The 20,213-nt window shown below is 49.3% G+C and overlaps 1 protein-coding gene across 2 annotated transcripts in view; it reads right to left on the reverse strand.

Annotated features, from left to right (window-relative positions):
* Positions 1 to 5,176: 5,176 nt before the first annotated feature.
* NDRG1 (N-myc downstream regulated 1) overlaps positions 5,177 to 20,213 on the reverse strand; it is a 55,267-nt gene continuing 40,230 nt past the window's right edge. Inside the window, exons 10-17 of one of the 2 annotated variants that reach the window (XM_008585413.1) lie at positions 18,150 to 18,253; positions 16,422 to 16,478; positions 14,742 to 14,793; positions 13,274 to 13,321; positions 11,023 to 11,058; positions 10,364 to 10,415; positions 7,381 to 7,458; positions 5,177 to 6,995 (exon numbers count right to left, since the gene is read on the reverse strand). In XM_008585413.1, coding sequence (XP_008583635.1) covers positions 6,862 to 6,995; positions 7,381 to 7,458; positions 10,364 to 10,415; positions 11,023 to 11,058; positions 13,274 to 13,321; positions 14,742 to 14,793; positions 16,422 to 16,478; positions 18,150 to 18,253 — 561 coding nt within the window. In that variant the 3' untranslated portion in view covers positions 5,177 to 6,861. Of the gene's footprint in view, positions 6,996 to 7,374; positions 7,459 to 10,363; positions 10,416 to 11,022; positions 11,059 to 13,273; positions 13,322 to 14,741; positions 14,794 to 16,421; positions 16,479 to 18,149; positions 18,254 to 20,213 lie in introns of both variants that reach the window. The other variant, XM_008585414.1, reaches the window with a different exon arrangement.

Genomic DNA, 20,213 nt, shown 5'->3' on the forward strand with positions numbered 1-20,213 from the left:
GTATGTCTGTATATTTAACTTATTTATTTCTTATTTAAAATAGCAAATACATAAAAAAAAAAGTGTCACCTACATTCAGTTAAATGCTCTTTTACTTTAATCATAGAATGCCTGGTCCCTTAATTTTTTGATTTTGATGTTTTCATGTCATGCTATAACTTCACTTAAAACCTGGCTCCTTTCAGGCAGGAGAGTGTGTTATACTTTTCTGTGTCTCCCAAACCCAGCACAGTACTTAGCCCATGCTCAGCTGTCCATTACCCGCCCCCCCAAACACATGATGATATTCTAATAAAAGTCAAGAGGAGAATTGATTCCAATAAACAAATAATTGTCACATGAATCGTTTCCAAGAACACCTCTATCCTGAAGCAAATTGTTTTCAGAATTGTAAGCTAGATCATGGAGTCTCACGGGTGCTTCAGATTAAGATGAATGTGTAGACTTTGGGGGGAATTTCTCAGGATACCAGGTGGTTGAAGTTTGGGGAAAATGGAATGTGGGGGAAATGGCCAGAGCATTTTATCACAAAAAGCATGTGATGGAGATGCCAGTGCTCCGCACTGCCCTGCTGACAAGCTCTAGTTGAATCTGTGCTCTTTCTAAATGTAGAACTGATCAAAAATGACTTCGAAAGCAATGAAAAGGTTGGCACAAAGCCCACGTGCTGTTTCATACCCTCTGTGAAAAACGTCTCCAGGTCTCCACTCTCAACCTGACTGCTCTTGTTTTTTGCACAACGCCTGTGATGTGGGTTTCTTCGTCCACGTCATAAAAAGCGAGAGAAAGCTGCTAGGAGCAGGGTCGTTGGTGACAATGAGACAATGTCAGCCTGCCAGCAAAGGAGCAGGTAGAAAAATTGAAAACCAGATAAAAGGTATCGTAAAAGCAGGTTGCCCAAGTCAGAGAGAAACTATTTAATGGAGGGACAAATAGCCCACAGTCATTAAAAACCTCATGGACATCCACAGTCTAGTCTGTCTCAGGAGCTAACTGATGCTCTACAGTCCCAAACACCAACAGGTGGGGCACGAGCCGCGTGCTCAGTGAGCTGTCCTACTGTTCTGAAAGGGTGCGGGGGTATTAGCCATTTTCGAAATGGCAGGACAAGCCCTTCCATCTCTCTCAGCCTTGATTTTCTTATCTTTGAAGCAAGGATAACTCCTCCTCACAGATAAGGAATTAAAAAGGAAGAAGGAAACTATAATGCATGTTAAGTATTACAGTTATGAGAGGAAGTAGTTGTCTGTTTATTTAATAAAAACTTCCTGGTATGTGCTTGCACTGAGCTGGCCCTGGAGATACAAAAGAAAGAAATCGCTGGTTTGGGGGGAAAGGACACAGAAAGTGACGTGCGTTACAGGTGCTCTTCCTGGTATGTGCTTGCACTGAGCTGGCCCTGGAGATAAAAAAGAAAGAAATCGCTGGTTTGGGGGGAAAGGACACAGAAAGTGACGTGCGTTACAGGTGCCACCTGCACCATCTCTGCAGGGGGGCCTGTGCTTCCCGGGAGGGCTGGGCCTCAGGAAACGCTTGTCAGAGCAGGGGTAGGGAGGGCATGTGCTGCAGCAGTGAGCTGGGCTGTCAGTGGAGCCGACTGTGCAAAGGACGTGCCCTTTCACCTGCCACAACCACATCAATCACTTGGAGCCCCTGCTGCACGCATGTCGGGGCAGGGGTTGAGAGTAACATGAGCCTGGTCATAATTGATGGGACAGGGAGTGGACACCAGAGTAGGGCTGGACCATTTAGATTCTTCCCCGTAAGAGACACAAAGACCTTATTGGCTTTGGGTCCAAGAACCAAAAGTCCAGGTAGTACCATTTTATGCTTCAGAGTTTCAAAAAAAGTTGATCTTAGAAAGAGGGAGGCTGATCTGTTCACTATGCCCCCTCCCTCCCCAATCCCATAACTAACCCCACAGGCTGAGCCTCACTTTTTGCCCGTGGGACACCGTGGAAGGGTTTTCATGCAGCCTAAGAAGCCAAATACAAATATGTAAGCAGATGGATTAGACTACGTCTGGGGACCAATCCCATGACTCTCATGGTGAGATTGACAAGGCGGCAGGTGGGGACCCTGGTTGTCCCTGCAGACCCTGCACATGGTTGATCTCAGTGCACACTTGACTTCCCAACTGCTGCTGAAACCCAAGGTCAGGGGATTTGAAACCAACGCAGGGAGCTAGGAGAACAAAAATAGACCCCCAGCTGGCAAAACAGCCTCAGGGCACACCATCTCTAAATAGCATCCAGTACATGCAAATATCTGTAAGAGTTCCCTCCCTTGTGGAAGCCTGACAGCGGGTCTCTGTGCCACCCCCTGCTCCCCAGGGCTGACATGCACACCTCTGCTGTGGGGCTTACTCTCTAGATCGTCCACCACCCACCTTATCTTTGTTCCTGCCTCTCACACAGGACGAGAAGCAGGAAAGGCACTTCTTATGACTGTGGAATTAGCAGGAACCAATGTGCTCCTCCTGTGACCTCTAAAGCAGGGCTTCCTAACCGGGGTCCTCGGGCCTCCGGGGGTCTGTGGATAGAATTCAGAGGGCCACATCCTTAGGTGGGGAGAAAATGCAGCTTTGTTTTTATTAAAATCAAACTGCAACTTAGCATTTCCTTCTAAACGGAGGAGGCAAGGACCCCAGTGATATCACCAGTTGTAATCACAGCTAATCATCTTGTCACGGTCACCTTGTGGCAGATACCTCAGAGTCTGCTATCACTACTTTAAAATCGCAGTAATGTTGATACTTGCCTTAACACTTCATATTTAGCCTATTAATAAAGAAGCACGTTATTATGTCACAGTTGTAACATTTGGATAATTATACTTCACTGTAAGTGGTTTCTCTTGCAATCTTATGCATTTTATTTTACGCATTTAAAACTCTTCTGAGAAGGGGGTTTGAAGGCTTCTCTAATGTACCAAAGGGCTCACCCTTGGCACAAAGAGACCCAGGGAGCCTGCCTTCCCTTTGGTCTCTGCCAGGAGAGGGCAGAGCAGTAGAGAAGTCACCTCATCCCCAAGACCATCACTCCAGCACTTCCTGCCACACGCAGCACATGAGCTCACCTGCCCAGGTTGGCACTACAGGCTCTTCAAAGGCACACCGTGTCCACCCTCCCTGCTGATGCCCAAGCTGGCTCCTCTGCTTGGAACGCCTTCTCTACCCTCTGTGCTGAGTGAATGCCCCCCTGTCACTCCAAGTCTATTTCTTAAACTGCCCGAGAACTGTGACACATGCACCCTGCACCACGGCATGGAGTTCGAAAGTGTTTATAGCTAGAGACACAGCTAGAGACACAGTTTACAGCCAAGAAACTCTTCAACGTAAGTAAAGAAAACCGTTATCAACAACAGCCCAAGAAGAGAGCCATTTAAAAAGAGGTGGAGGTGGCCTTGGGCGTGGCCACACCTGCACCTAGCGACTTGCTTCCAAAGACTGTGGAAAAGCAGAAAAAGCCACTTGATGGTGGAGAAGGCAGACAAGCAGGACGCTGGCCAGGGGATCCAGACTCATCACTTCAGCGATGACCCAGGTTGAGAGCACGTACCCTGGGTATGACATGACAAGGGCGCCTCACCTCTGTGGCCTTCCCCCAAAACCCACAGCCCCAGTTGTACCAAGAGCAAAAGTGCACACAAAACCTCGAGGGACCTTCTGCGAGATGCCGGACCCGCACTTCTCAAAGCTGTCAAGAAGTGAAGGCAGGCTGGGAAATTGTTACAGGCCAGGGGACACTGAGGACACATGACAACTAAGGGTAATGGCATCTTGGGCAGAAAAGGGACACTGGGAGAAAACTAGCGAAATCCCAATAAAGCCTTGAGCTTAGTTAACAGGAACTAGTTGTGACAAAATACCATAGTAATGTAAGATGTTGATAATCGGGGAAACTGGGTGTGGGGTATATGGGAACTCTATGATCTTTTCAGCTGTTCTGTACATTTAAAACTAATCTTGAACAAAAAGTTTAAATCAAATGGGAGGTTATACTGAAAAAAGTTTAAAGATTTTTTTAAATGTACAGTAGAAAGCAAACGTTAAAGTGCTCGCCATTGGGCATGATTAAAGGAGTAGTCGTTCCACATGCCCTTTCTGTAGCAAAAATAAAATGTATAAAAAAGATGTTTTCCCCTCTATTATGGTTGGAANTGTGGCCTTCCCCCAAAACCCACAGCCCCAGTTGTACCAAGAGCAAAAGTGCACACAAAACTCCATCGAGGGACCTTCTGCGAGATGCCGGACCCGCACTTCTCAAAGCTGTCAAGAAGTGAAGGAAGGCTGGGAAATTGTTACAGGCCAGGGGACGCTGAGGACACATGACAACTAAGGGTAATGGCATCTTGGGCAGAAAAGGGACACTGGGAAAAAACTAGCGAAATCCCAATAAAGCCTTGAGCTTAGTTAACAGGAACTAGTTGTGACAAAATACCATAGTAATGTAAGATGTTGATAATCGGGGAAACTGGGTGTGGGGTATATGGGAACTCTATGATCTTTTCAGCTGTTCTGTACATTTAAAACTAATCTTGAACAAAAAGTTTAAATCAAATGGGAGGTTATACTGAAAAAAGTTTAAAGATTTTTTAAAATGTACAGTAGAAAGCAAACGTTAAAGCGCTCGCCATTGGGCATGATAAAAGGAGTAGTCGTTCCACATGCCTTTCTGTAGCAAAAATAAAATGTATAAAAAAGATGTTTTCCCCTCTATTATGGTTGGAAAACTTTATCCTCGTATCACTGTACTATTCAAGCTACCGGGCACTTGAAATGTGGCTGGTCTGAACTGAGATGCACCATGAGTGTGAAATACACACGGGATGCCTTAGTACGAAAACAAGAATGTTAAATGTCTGATTAATAATTTTTATAGAAATGGTAATATTTTGAATATATTGAATATATTTTGAATAACAAAATGTACTGTTTAAAATTAATTTCACCTGTTTCTTTCTACTTTTTTTAACGTGGCTACTGGAAAATGTAAAGCTACCTGTGTGGCTGATATCCTGTTTCTACTGGTCAGTGCTGCTCTAAAACAAAGTCAAGGGGTGGGGGCATGTGGCAGGAGACCCCAGGGATCGAGGACGGGCAATCCCCTCATTGAAAGACCCATCCCTGTACCTGGATGTCACACACAGCCTTTTAGACAAAGGACACAAGCCATTGCAAAGTTACAAATTTATTGGTCTGGAAATAAATACAAATATCTCATTAAGAAACTCCTCTGGAAAGACTTGTACACAATAGTTTCCGGTCTGCATTCAGCCACTCTTGCCCTGATCCCCAACCTTTCTGTGGCAAGGTCAGGGGAAGCTTCCAAAGTGGTGAGTGGCAGGAAAACTGAGTCCTTGCCTCTCCAGCCACCTAGAAGGCTTGACTACTTCCTTCTCCCACCTCGGGGTCTTGAAAATGACCAGGCCCCAGTGGCTGATTCTCAATGTTCGATTCACTCTGATCAAACTTTGTAAGAAAATCCATGGTTAGCCAAAGTGAAAATCAAAAGGCAGTAGTACAGAAACCTGTGAGCTACACCAACGTTGCTCAGAAATGTCAGTGGTGCGCCCCATTCAACGAAAGGAGGTTAGGGGAGCCGGGAGAGTGGGGGGCAGAAGGAGAAAAGTCCCATGGAATGCACACTCCAGAATCCTGACATCTGCTCAGCCACCACCTTCCATGTGAATTCCCACCTCCCACAAGAGCACAGAGTTCTATGTGAAGATCCAGTAACGTTACCAGGTCAGAAATGCTCAGCTATCAAGTTCCCATTCAACCCAGTTGTCAAAAGATTGGACACTGGATTTCAATCAATCACACAAGGTTCCTGGGAAACAAGTGGGGATTTACAGAAATCACAACTGCACTGGATCCCATCATGATCACAAGGAATCCCTTCATCTAATAACCCAAATACCGCCATCCCCCACCCCCAACCCCTGCCCCCTCCCCTGAATGGAGACTCTGTCACAGCCAGGTACGGCTAGTCCCTCCATTTCAAAGAATGCAACTACAAATCTAAATGATCTTCCCCATGAACCGAAACACACACTCACGTGCCTGGGGTGGAAGGTAGGGGCTGTGGAGGAGGAGGCAGGGCAGAGCTACAGCCTCAAAAAACCATGACACTGAACACTGGCCGAAACTGGTTTTTTGTAAAGCTGGGAGATTTTGTCGCCTGCTTTCATTGTACACTGAAAGGATGCCAGAAAAACAGGCTGGTATGCTTTGGCATTCAAAAGTTTATAGATGCACCAACTTTAAAAATCGATTTCAAGTGAACCACAGAGATGTGTTTTTCCAAATGCCTCCAGCTCCAGGTCAATTGCACCTCCTCCTGCCCCTTCCTGTTGTGCCTACATAAAAGAGGTGCCCACACTTCGCTGCTGTGCCCTCTCCAAATCAGACAAGGGTTTTGTTTCCAGAAACTGGGTCAGATTCTCTTTCACTGGAGAGGAAACAGGAAGTAGGTGGGCTAGCCTTCTGACAAAACACTGTGTAAACCAGGATGCTCGGGTCAGCCTAGGCTTGGATTGGTGACGAGTGGACTGCGATGTTTCTTGTTTTTGGCAGTTTGGTGTCTCTGAGAGAGGGTAAGAGAGTGGCACCCAGGCCACTGGTTAATGAAAACAGGCCACTGAGATACTGCTTTTCCTTTGGTCCACTGCCCTGGGCCTCCTCGGAGAGGGTGCCCTTGACAGACCCCATCTGTCATCGCCAGAGCTCACTCTCACAAAAGAAGCTTTGGATTAATACCGAGTTACACGCAGTGTGCAGGCAGGGGCGGGAAGGGGGCTGGCGAGCAGGGGCCGCTACAGACATCAGAGTCCGGAGTGGTGGTCCGTGCCGGCCGCCTAGCAGGAGACCTCCATGGACTTGGGCCCAGCACTGTTCCCGGTGGCCCCCGAGTTGGGGGTGATGTCAAGGCGGGCTCCCTCGCTGGTGTGGGAGCGGCTGCGGGTGCCCTCACTCGTGTGGGAGCGGCTGCCGGAGGCCGTGCGGGACCGCATCAGGCGGGTCATGCTGGCAGAGGGCACTGGAGAGACAGGAGACAGCCCGATCAGACAAGGGGAGACCTCTACAAGGGGCAAGACCAGATGCACCTGCTGCCAGCCAGAAAGCCCTCCTACATGTCCGACCCTGGCCAAGTGCTCTTCCCTTCCTGCCTAAATCCCTGCAGTGACCCAGCTGCTGGGCTTCCTGCTGTCTCTGTGTCTCCTCACAGAGGGGGACAGCCCAGATGGAGGGAGGACTTGCTGCAATCACACACCAAGTGACTTGAACCGAGATCTTGGTCTGAATCCCAATTCTGCTACTTGCTAAATAGCTGTGTGACTGTGGGCATGTGCCTCTCTGAGCCTCCCTGTGGCTGCGGGTGCCCTCCAGGGAGGTGACGCTGGAGCCGGAGGCCGTGCGGGACCGCATCAGGCGGGTCATGCTGGCAGAGGGCACTGGAGAGACAGGAGACAGCCCGATCAGACAAGGGGAGACCTCTACAAGGGGCAAGACCAGATGCACCTGCTGCCAGCCAGAAAGCCCTCCTACATGTCCGACCCTGGCCAAGTGCTCTTCCCTTCCTGCCTAAATCCCTGCAGTGACCCAGCTGCTGGGCTTCCTGCTGTCTCTGTGTCTCCTCACAGAGGGGGACAGCCCAGATGGAGGGAGGACTTGCTGCAATCACACACCAAGTGACTTGAACCGAGATCTTGGTCTGAATCCCAATTCTGCTACTTGCTAAATAGCTGTGTGACTGTGGGCATGTGCCTCTCTGAGCCTCCCTGTCCCCATCTATAAAATGGGGACACTAATACCAACCTGCCAGTATCAGTGCCTGTGTGTATGCACACTACCCCATACTGTCAGCAATTGCTGGAGTAGGAAGGACACTTAAGGCCAGCCAGGCTAATCCAGGTACATCACAGGTGGGAAACTGAGGCCACACAGCCAGTTTGTGGCGGAGCTGTTGTTAGTTGTTGTCTCTCTGCCTCCAAGAAGCCTGTTAGCTCCCAGCACTAGCAGGGAGGCTGTTCATTTTTCAGGATCTTCCCTAAGACTGTAAATGCCCTTGTGCATGGCAGGTGCTGGCAGAGTGGAAGGACAATCCAACACTCCTCCCTATCTGTCTGGGGTTGAATAATGTCCCCCAGTTTCATCTCCATCTCAAATCTCAGAATGTGACCTTATTTGGAAATAGGGTCTTTGCAAATATAATTAGTTAAGATGAGGTTATTCTGGATTAAGATGATCCCTAATCCAATGTCTGGTATCCTTAATAAGAAAACAGACCCAGACACACAGGGAAGACGGCCATGCAGAGACGGAGCAGACACTCAAGGGATGTGGCCGTTAGCCACGGAAGGCCACGGACTACTGGAGCCAATAGAAGCTGGAAGAGGCAAGGAAGGACTTTCCCCTAGAGCCTTGGGAGGGAGCACAGCCTTGCCGACACCTTGATTTAAGACTTTTAGCCTCCAGAACTGTGAGAGAATAAAGTCCTGTTATTTTAAGCCTCCTAGCTTTGGGGGATTTGTTAGGGCAGCCCTAGAAAACGAATACCCCCACCCAACCGAAGCGTCACTAGGAAGGCTGAACTGAGGTGTGCACACCAGAGACCGAGGCAGCTCAAGGACATATGTGCATGTAGGGGTGGCATTATTCACTGACAGGCACATGGGTAGGCTTTTTTAGGACAGACATCCACAAACAGAATTCAGCCTTGCTGTACTGAACTCTTCTCTTAACAAGCTAGTTTTGAATCCAGCAAGGAAGGGATTGATCCCACACCTGTGGCTCACATATTTTCTCTGAGCCTCCATTTCTCGACCCAAAATCTGGGAGTTTTACTGACCTCCCAGGGCTATGGTGACCATCTAATGATGTCAGGCATGTAAAGCGTTAGTCCTGCCAGCCACGACTGTGAGCAGGCACTCGGTGAATAATTACTTTCTTTCTCTCTGGTTGATGCCTTTGGGACTGTAGCTCTTCCTGCTGTGACCCCCACACCTACAGATTGCTGCAGCTTCCTGGACATAGAAGCTGATTTGCGGGAAAAACACAAGGCCTGCTTTCACTTCCTTTCTCTCCAAAATATACTTTCAAAGTGGAAATCCAAACCCATGGCAGGTCCAAGACAAATGAGCTGTGATTCACGCCCTGAAGGTAAACAGGGCTGCCCAGCTGCTCTCTGCAGAAAAGCCTTGGCCTGCACACACCCCACAGGCAAAGCGGGCTGGAGAGGCAGAGACCACAGGCAAATGCTTTCTGTTGGAAGAGGGCACCTCAGGACGTGGGTCCCGCCCGAGGCATGTAAATCAGACTCGCCCACTCTCCACCTTGCTAGAAACTAAACATAGCTGAAGCCAAACTTCAGACTGCACTTGATATTCCAGACACATTGTTACTATCTTATACAGGAGAACAGTTTAGGAAAAAAAATGCAAGAGATTAGAAATCCAAAGCCTTCCTAACCAAGCAAGGCACAAAAGTAAAATCCCAAGCAGTGGGCAAGAAGGGCCGAAAGAGCCACCTCAGGGCCAGAACCCTGGCTAACATAGCAAGCAGTACCGACCGTGGTAACGTAGCAACCAGGACCGACCATGGCCACGACTGAAAACTGCATTTAAACCCCATATTGACTATCCTGGTCACAGCACAGCATTTCTGAGAAAAAGGCCGTATATGTCTAACAAAGAAACTATAATCAGAAAGCAAGAAGTAGCAAGTTCTTCAACTTGTGCCTCTATTTATCCTTCAGTTCCCAAATCTAATGATTTAGCAAAGATATGCTCTGTCTTGAATTCAAGCAACTTCATTAGCCACCATTTATACAGAGCTTTATAGTTTGCAAAGAACTTTCATGGAGCCCCAACCTGCTCCTTGCTCAAACCCTCAGTTTCAACATTTGTAAAATAAGGATAACGATATCTCACAGGATTATCGTGATGGTTAAATGAGAAAAAATAAAAGATTTATTAATAATGTTTCATCACCACTACAACTGGCAGTCTCCCAAGAGAGCATGTAATCAAAATTAAAGAGATTTTCATTGTTTCAGTGTTTATCTTCTTGCTGCTTGAAAGGATAGTCCTCATTTAAACCTAAAAAACCCTGGTGTGAAACAACTGTTCAACAAAGGGGGAAAATGAGCCACTCTGTCACAATCGAGAGACAAGGAGCTCTAGACTGCCGCCCACCCTCCACATGCCTGAAGTTTCTTCCTCTGCCCTGTCCAACTGGCGAAAAGCTGAGCCTGGCCCAGGCGCCATAGAATACGCATCCAAACCTGGCTCAGGGCATTGCATCTCCAGTCCCCACACCTGCCCCGACCCCTGAAACACTGGAAAACATGATACTCACTGTATCCCATGCCCTGAACGAAGTACTTGAAGGCCTCGGCAAGCTTGGCTGGCTGCAGGAGAAAAGGACAGCGAGCAGTCAGTTGCTGGAGGTCACCTCTGGTCACCTTCATCCAGCAACTTGGCCCAAGACACAGTCCACCAAGTGTTGACAGGACAAAACACAAAAGTATGGCAGGGGACTTGAAGGGGGTCAGTTATCATGCAGCAAACACACTATATAGATTTATATGTTTATATGTGAGCACTCACCCACGTGTGCACACAGAGACACAAATACGCACACGTGCACACACACGCACAATTTAGTTTAGTCTCCACTATGCTCCTCTCCTCTGGGCGTGAGCTCCCTGGGGGACCTTTGCTCCAGCAGGAGCCTGTGTTCCTTGGGGCAGGCACATCTAGCTTCTAACCCAGCATGAGCAGCTGTGCCCACCTGGCACATCCCTTAATCTCTGGGGACCCCACTGTCATCTACTCCACAGGGGTGGGTTTCTGGTGGATCATGTGCAAGCACCTTTTACAAACAGTAATTTGTCCACAAACTGTTATCCAATGCCACAGAGAGGCAGTGAGAAAAAAGGTGTTAACAGGTCACAGAGACACTGCACCTGGGGACAGGGGACAGGTGTTTAACACAAAAGCCAAGGTAGCACTTACCTGGGAGATCTGCGGGAGGCCACCACAATCCGCCATCTAGGAGGGAGGGACACTGGTTAGTACCAAACACCTCAGCCAAGGCAACCTGTGCCCTGTGGGCCAGTTCCAAATGGGCACCCACACTGCCTGCTGCCCCACCCTGTTGATGGGGAGCTGGGTAAGTTAAGGGTAGGAGCACCCCAACCCCACCTAGCAAGGCTGCAGCTTCTATCACTACCCTCTCAGCATCAGACTGTGTCTCCTTGGCAACAACTACTTGCAGCTTACAGTGTGCTAGGAACCGTGCTAGGCCTATGGATAATTCCACTCCACTTCCCAAAAATCATGGAAGGTAAAATTGTCCCATTTTAGAGGCAGGAACTGGACCAGAGAGAGCTGGAGGAACTTGTAAGATTCTGGCCAGGATCTGTCTGACTCAAAAGGGCCTGTTACGCATGTTGCCTTTCAAAACTCCCTTGGAAGGACACTGCTGGACTGGAGGCTTCAGGCTTGACGGGGCTCCTGATGGGTCATCCTTTGTAAATGCTGAAACTTTCCAAGTTTCTATTCGATCACCAAACCTAAAGCCATAGCCAGGTAACTGAGCCCACTTCAGGCATGTGTAGATGATTATCTCGAAATGGAATGAGCTGTGCCTAGGGCTTGAGAGCGCTCAGGCAGTGGGGTGAGAGTGGGATGGAGGCAGCCTGGGGAAAACAGATCTGGAAGGAAAGAGTGAGGTCTGGTGAGGCCATGGCCATCTGCAGCCCCAGGAGCCTCCTCCAGGCTGGACCCTGGGCACTGGCTACAAGGCCACACTAAGCTTGGGTGGCCCTCAGCTCAGTGACAATGCCAGCCACGGGATGTCAGAACTTTAACTCCAGGGCAAGATTCAGCAGACCAGGCTGGTGCATTGGGGAGAGTCTATCTATAATCAGGCTGAAGTGGGTTCTGATCCTGGATCCACCCTGAAATTAGCCACCTGACCTATCAGGCCACCTACCCTTGGTTGTGGGTTGAGATGTGTCCCCCCCAAAAATATACTGAAGTCCTAACCTCCAGTATAGTATCTGTGAGTGTGACCTTATTTGGAAATAGGGTCTTTGCAGATGTAATCACGTTTAGATGAGGTTATACTGGATAAGAGTAGACCCTAAATCCATGAGTGATGTCCTTAAAAGAGGGACATGTGAACACAAACGCACAGGGAAGAAGGCTGTGTGAGGATGGAGGCGGAGGCGGGAGTGATGCATCTGCAGGCCAGGAGACCAAGGACTGCCAGCACTGCCAGAAGCTGGAGAGGCAGGGAAGGTTCTCCCCCGAGCCTACAGAGGGAGCATGGCCCTGCCCACACCTAGATCTTTGGAATACTGGCTTCCAAGACTGCGAGGGAATAAATTTCTGTTGTTTTAAGGCACTCAATTTATGGAACTTTGTTACAGCAGCCCCCAAAGCCTAGCATGATGCAGGCTCAAAGCCTAGCATCTTCCAATCTTGCGATTAGCTTTTGGGGGAATCTTGAAAGAAAATGTATGCAAAGAGGCCAATCCAGGGACCCCCCCCCCCCCCACGCCTTTCAAAGGCATTCTACTTCTGCGGGGAGGCCTGAGGAAACAGTGACCTATCAATGCCATCTCCCTGTCTTCCCCCGGATGCAGGGGACTGTCTCATTTTCACACGGGTCCCTCCTGGTCACCTGTCCTCACAGGAGAACGACTGGGCCTGGGAGACCCCTCTGAAAGGTTGCTTCTGTGCTGCCTCTCCGGTCAAGGCTGCCACAAGCAGCCTCTGGTTTCAATTGTGCAATCAGCTTAACTGACAGGACGTAAATGGCTTAGGTTGCTACAGACCCTCAGATCCAGCCACAAGACAGCAAGCACACCACAGGCTTGGATGAGCATGCTGGGGAAGTCTGCCTCACCTTGGGAGACAGTTGTTCCTATCTGACAAGCAGAGCTCCTCTTGGAGGAACGTCCTGGCCCTGCCCTTAGGAGAGCTGCTGCAAGCCATTTGTGGCCCATCCTACCGCTCCCCAGAGTCCCGTGACCAGCAGCCCATAGACTCCTGCAGTCCCAGAGAGGGACCCTCTCATCTCTGTAGCCTCAGATCTCCAGCCAGCACCCCATAGATGTTTGAAAATTGATATATTAAGTCATTATCTCTATGGTTTGTGACCACCATCTGTGCCTTCACTGAGCACAGCTCAGTTTTGCAGAGAACTTGAGGGTCTCCAAGGAAGAAAAATTACAAACCCCCATGGTTTTCCCTGTACCTTGAGGAGGGTGGTCTTCGTTGGGTCCAATTTTGAGTTGCACTCCACCTGGACAAGAGCGAAGAAACTTGTCAATTTTTTACCTGGAGCTAAAGTCAAAACCTTTCCCCCTGCCCTGCTACTCTGCCACTGTCAACTGTCACCAGAGACTCCAACATCCCTACTGGCACAGAGGAGAGAAAGTGGGCTTCAGGGTTAAACAAATGCAGCATTAAATCCTAGCCGTGCCATAACTGTGTGACCTTGGACGTGACTTCTTTGAGCCTCAATTTCCTCATTAATAAAATGTGGATAATATCTTTTTTTCCCCAAAGATTATTATGAAGATTAGCTAAAGTGCAGGAGGTGATCCAGAAATATCTACTAAACAAATGGCTTTGTTTAACCAGCCATTCTACAAGTTTAGCCTCCTTGGTTCCAACAACTATTCTTCATATGAAATCACATTCACCAAGCTGGTTTCTCTCCTCATTTTGTCAGTGGCCTTCTTAAAAGTGGCATCCAGAATTGGTCAGAATACCCATATGTAGCCTGTGATGTTCAAAATGCCTAAAGTAGAATTACAGGTATCACCTCCCTTGATGAGAACAATACATCTCTATTGACACATCCTACGATTATCTCCAGTGGGTCAGCCCACAAGAAACTCATGGTTCATTAAGACACCCCGGGTCTTTACTACATGAACATCTGCAAATCCCACTCTGCAGCCACTGCATGAGGCACGCTGCCACTCTAGGGCTCTGGTCAATAGCCCCTAAGTCTCCCATCTCCGAGGCTGTGGGCATGACAGAAAGGCAGAGTCCTCTCTCTGCCTCCACAACATCGTGAGTGGAATTAAGGAGTGAAATGCGTCAGAAAGCTCTGCCTCCACCCCACCTCCCAGGTGCCTCTCTCCCTGCAGACGTCAGGCACCAATCACATCGGAAAGGTCCACCTGCTTCCCAAGTGAGAGGCGAGTCTCTTGGCAAAGAAGCCAAGTGGCATACACGCCCATAGAAACAGGCTGATGGGCAGCAGATGGGCAGGTGAGGGGCCTGGAGAGAGACGGAGGGTCCATTGCCAAGTAACTAGGACTGGCCGTCAGCAGGGAAAGAGGCTGGGGGCTGGGCCCTCTGGCCAAGGTCAATACAGCATTAAAAAAACTGTCCTGATGGGGGCAGAGGAGGGGAGAGGAAGGGCAGGACAACTGCACACAAAGTCACCCGGACTTGGACTGTTGAATTAAACATAGAAACTAGTTATCAACTTCCACGTACCACAGCATCCACAGCAGGAGAGTTGTCCCCAACCACCAGTAAAGCAGGGCACCTGGAAGCAAGGACAGAAAGCGGGTAGAGAGTTAGAAACAAGATTCGCTTAAAGATCCTCACACTCCCAGGCCTGCCAGGCTGGGACCAAGATTCTAAAACATTTTTTCTGGTGACCCCAGTACGCTTTGCTCTCTTTGTTATCAACTTCCACGTACCACAGCATCCACAGCAGGAGAGTTGTCCCCAACCACCAGCAAAGCAGGGCACCTGGAAGCAAGGACAGAAAGCGGGTAGAGAGTTAGAAACAAGGTTCGCTTAAAGATCCTCACACTCCCAGGCCTGTCAGGCTGGGACCAAGATTCTAAAACATTTTTTCTGGTGACCCCAGTACGCTTTGCTCTCTTTACTTCATTCTCCCTCCATCCTCAGCTCTGTTCTTAGGATGTAACGGTTAGTAGTCATTTACACCTTAGTGTGACTTTTAGCCCAGAATTTCTGTGCCCTGATGTTTTTATTTTAAAGCACGCTCTCCTCAAGGCAGGATGAGCAGGACTTTGCTGGCAATCAAGACAGAGACAAGAATGGCATGAATGACAGAGGAAACGACCTGAGCAAACTCCCAAGTGTCAGACAATGCGGTGTGATCAAGGGTTCACAGAAAGACACCATCGTTACAGGTGCATTCTCAGTTAGCGGTGTCTACGGCTGTCTCTTCCTCCTGGATTCATAAAGCACCTTAGGGGTGGGTTCTATGTCATTCAGTTCTAGTCTCTGTGAAGCAAAGCCTGACACAGTTATTGACACAGTAGGTGCTTAATCAATCCTGTCCAAAGTGAGGTCCTCGTATGTTCTCAGAGATTGAAGGCTCCAACCTACGTCATGGGGACACCCTAGGGACCGATGCCACCTGCACAGGGAGAAGTCCAAGTCAGACAGGGCAGTGCTTGATCCCTGGATAGAAGACATCCGCTTCTCACTGACTTTACCCTAACCACAAGTGTGGCAGCCGTGCCACGCTCAGAAGAAGGGCCTGGAAGCAACCATGAGCAAGGCTAAATAGACAGTCAGCAGCCCTGTCTGCAAGTAGCTGGGGAAAAAAAACTCACTGCAGGGTGACCGTGTGGGCTCCCGGCATCGGCCGCTCGATCTCCAGGTCCCGCCGGCTGTAGGCAACACACACATCATTAGCAGCAGCAGACCCTGCCTGCAGGGAGCCCCCGACCCACTGAGCCAAGTCCTGGGGCTCCTGCCATCGGCCACTCGGGAAAACCACCTACATGTGCTAGGGCACTTCAGTTCTGGGACACCACCGCCTCTTGGTGTCCATAGAGGTAGTTAAAGGGCTGCAGGACTCATGTATTACCAGTGGAACCCACCTCATTTTGTCCCAAATGCATATTATTAATTTTCTTACAGAAGTACAAATCATGTCTTCCACTACAGAGGGTACCAACCCCCTGTGCCCTAGTCAGAGCCCCCACCTGACAAATGGACCAGCTTCCTGGCTGGCGGTCTTCCAGCCTCCACTCTCAGTCTAAGTTCTAAACCTACCAGCACCAAGTCTTCTATAGAGTAATCAGATGATCTCTTTAAAACTCAGGCCTGATCTTTTCACCCCCTTGTTTCAAACCCTCTGATGGTGTCCACTGTGCCAGCATGAGGTCCAGTGTGGGCCCAGCCCAGTGTCAACCACCTCCTCTGCATGCATGTGCCCACCCTCTCTGCCATCCTGTAGCTCCCAACGTGAGAAGCTCTTTCCCAACTCACAACCTGGAGCCAGACAAGCAGGATTCAAATAATGCTCCACCACTTCCTAGCTGTGTGACCCCAGGTGTAATAGTGAACCTCTCTGTGCCTTTGCTGCCTCAGCAGGAAATGATAAAAAAAAAACTCACTGCAGGGTGACCGTGTGGGCTCCCGGCATCGGCCGCTCGATCTCCAGGTCCCGCCGGCTGTAGGCAACATACACATCATTAGCAGCAGCAGACCCTGCCTGCAGGGAGCCCCTGACCCACTGAGCCAAGTCCTGGGGCTCCTGCCATCGGCCACTCGGGAAAACCACCTACATGTGCTAGGGCACTTCAGTTCTGGGACACCACCGCCTCTTGGTGTCCATAGAGGTAGTTAAAGGGCTGCAGGACTCATGTATTACCAGTGGAACCCACCTCATTTTGTCCCAAATGCATATTATTAATTTTCTTACAGAAGTACAAATCATGTCTTCCACTACAGAGGGTACCAACCCCCTGTGCCCTAGTCAGAGCCCCCACCTGACAAATGGACCAGCTTCCTGGCTGGCGGTCTTCCAGCCTCCACTCTCAGTCTAAGTTCTAAACCTACCAGCACCAAGTCTTCTATAGAGTAATCAGATGATCTCTTTAAAACTCAGGCCTGATCTTTTCACCCCCTTGTTTCAAACCCTCTGATGGTGTCCACTGTGCCAGCATGAGGTCCAGTGTGGGCCCAGCCCAGTGTCAACCACCTCCTCTGCATGCATGTGCCCACCCTCTCTGCCATCCTGTAGCTCCCAACGTGAGAAGCTCTTTCCCAACTCACAACCTGGAGCCAGACAAGCAGGATTCAAATAATGCTCCACCACTTCCTAGCTGTGTGACCCCAGGTGTAATAGTGAACCTCTCTGTGCCTTTGCTGCCTCAGCAGGAAATGATAACGGCAAGCTTGTAGCAGGGTTTTTGAGAGGAATTGGTTAACTGCTGTGCTCTCCATGAGGGCAAGGAAGAATTCGGGGTTTGGAGCTTGGTGATGGTCTCCTCTGTGTCCCCACAGCCCAGCCAAAAGTTACACTCCCTCAAATTCTTAGTAAGTGTTTGCTAAATAAACAAACTGCTGAGCCTGTTTCTTTAATTATGCAGTGAGAATATTACTAGTGCCTCCTGCAGTGAGATGCTGGCAGGACTGTAAAAGGAAATGACACTAAACTTTGTCACACACGCTAGTGCATTTCATGAAATCCAGCTATTAACATTTGAGGAGAGCTAAACCCTCTGAGGCTCCGTCCTGTCCCCTTTTGGGGGAGTGTGGCAGAGCTAGCTCGGCAGGCTGAGTGAGCTTCCTGAAGATTCCAGAACCCTTGACTGATAGCAGTGGCCCCTTCACTAGCTGAGCTCCAGACAAGCACTAGGTTATTGTCAGGAGGGCTACACCCCTGCCAAAGGCTGTGTTCGGATCCTCCTTATCCTCAGAATGACGAACTCACCTCCAGAAGCCTCCCCGATTCCTCCCACTCTCCCTTTGAGGATTGCTGAGAAAAGGGCTTCGCTGCTCTTTCTCTCAACAATCCTCACATCTGGCCTTTCCTAAGGTCAGCCACACGCACAGGACTTTACTTTCAACCCTCTGAGTGCATGACTGTGTCCCACTTATGTCCACACCCCTGGTGGCCTGGTGTGGAAGCTCAGAACCTTGCAAATCTCGCACAGCTGCAGGAACCACCTCACACACAAGCGTCCTTACCAGGCACCCCGCCCTATGACTCTATTTGCTCAAATTCAGGGCCTGCATCTTCTACTGATTTTTAAACCTCCTTTCCTTTGCCCCATATTCCAGACCTACGAAAAGAGCCTGAGACATGGCAACCGTGTGGCAGAGCCACCTCCCAATACCTGTTGTAGGAGTTGATGAACAGGTGCAGGTTGCTGGGGTTCATGTCACTCACGATGTGCTGGCGGTAGGTGTGGACCACCTCCACGTTATTCTGCATTTCCTCCTGCATTTAGAGAGGGGGAACGTCCTTCATTGTGCTGTGGCCCTGGGCTGCTCAGTACTCTCTCCATTCTCCTGCTTCTTCAGTTAAAGGCTTAGGATGCCTAATCCACAAAATAGCTATGGAGCCCAAGGAAACTTCCAGGAAAGCACCACGTCCATAGCCGGGTGTACGCTGATGTTTGACTACCAGCTGGAAGTGGGAAAGGACGCACACCCAGAAGAGCAAAGTGTGCCCTCTGGGCTCATTACTTGGGGAGTTTTGATTTGAAATCAATCCTCCTGGATACAGAGCTTCGCTCCATCACTGCCCCTTTCTTGGGCAAATCTTTTAACCTCTCTGAGCCTCAGTTCCCTCAAAAAAAAAAAAAAAAGTGGATAATATTACCTACTTCACCACGGGGAACTTAGAGAGGTTGCACACACAAAAGCCCTTTGCAAACAGTAAAAATCAGATGCAAAGGTTAGCAATTATTTTTTTAATGGGGAAGAAGTGGAAAGAAGTTCTTTACATTTGAAGAATAAAACCAACTCATGCCATGGGATGTTGCTGGCAAAAGGGCAATCTCGATTCCCACAGGGGCCCACCAAGCCTTCCAGAAGACAGCTTCAGCCGTCCCTCTCTCTGGATGCTTTCTGAATGTGATTTGGGACGAACAAGTGAGGAACTTTCTCTGCTTCTCATTTGTGCAATGGCAGATGCTGTCATTTTCACAAAAGGCTCTGTTGTGATCAGAGGCAACCGTGGCAGGGGTGGGAGGGAGCAGAGAAAGCCAATGTCGAGCTCGAGCTCCGTCAAAACAGCCTGCGGTCACTTAAGCAACAAGGAGGCCAACTGGCCATTAAAAGAAAAATCAAGAAAAAATCGGGAATCGCACGAGGATTTCAGATCAAAACACAATTACGGTAACTTGGGGGCACCAGCGGATACCACTGCCTGACCACCCGGTCTCCACATCACTTGGGGTGCAATCAGGTCAGACTCTCAACACTATACCTGACACCCTTCCTCCAAGGAAACAGAGACACTGGCTTTGAATTTTTCCAAATTCCTATCAGTTTCAGATTACATATTCGGGGCAGACAAAATGGATCACAAACTGTGAAATGAACCGTAAAAAAGAGGATGGTAACGGGCTAAACAACGACCCCCAAAATATATGTTCATGTCAAATCCCTGGAACTTGTGAATGTGAACTTGTTTAGGAAAAGGATCTCTGCAGACATAATTATTTAAGGATCTTGAGATGAGATCAACCTGGATTATTCCATTGGGTTCTAAATCCAATGGCAAGTATTCTTATAAGAGAAAAAGGAGGGAGATTTAAAGCAGACATAAAGGCGAAGGCCACGTGAAGACGGAGACAGAGGCTGGAGGGAGCAGCCATAAGCCAAAGAATGCTGACAGCTTCCTAAAGCTAGAAGCAGCAAGGGGGCCTCTCCCCTGGAGCCCGTGCTGGGGGTGAAGTCCTGCCAACACTCGACTTCAGAGTCCCGGGCTTTGGAACTGTGAGTGAGCACATTTTTGTTGTTAAGCCATCCAGTCTGCAGTAATCTGTTACAGCACCCACAGGAAACTAATACAATGGCCAAACCTAGTGGGTACAGCTTGCCAACCACAAAGTGGAGCATTGGTTTCTCTACTACTCACAGGAGCATCAGACGGTCACACACGTTAGCTCAGGAGCTGACAGTGGTGTGTGCACCACACACAGGAGACAGAGAAGGGCACCTTGAGTTCAGGCAACCGAGAGGTTTTCCAGATCTGCGGCTTGCATCAGAGCTCACAGCACCTCCCCACCAGGGCTGTCAGCCCTGGCTAGAAACACACAGCCAGAGTCAGAGGCCCAGCTGGCCAGGCCAGGAAGGATAGGTCCACGCACTACAAGCATGTTGCAAGGGGTTTGGCTCTGTCCCCCCTTGGTGGGGTAACTACAGACTGGTGACCCATCCAAGACAGGCAA

The sequence above is a fragment of the Galeopterus variegatus genome, unplaced genomic scaffold, assembly GCF_000696425.1.
Source record: "Galeopterus variegatus unplaced genomic scaffold, G_variegatus-3.0.2 Scaffold3564, whole genome shotgun sequence".
NCBI lineage: Eukaryota > Metazoa > Chordata > Mammalia > Dermoptera > Cynocephalidae > Galeopterus > Galeopterus variegatus.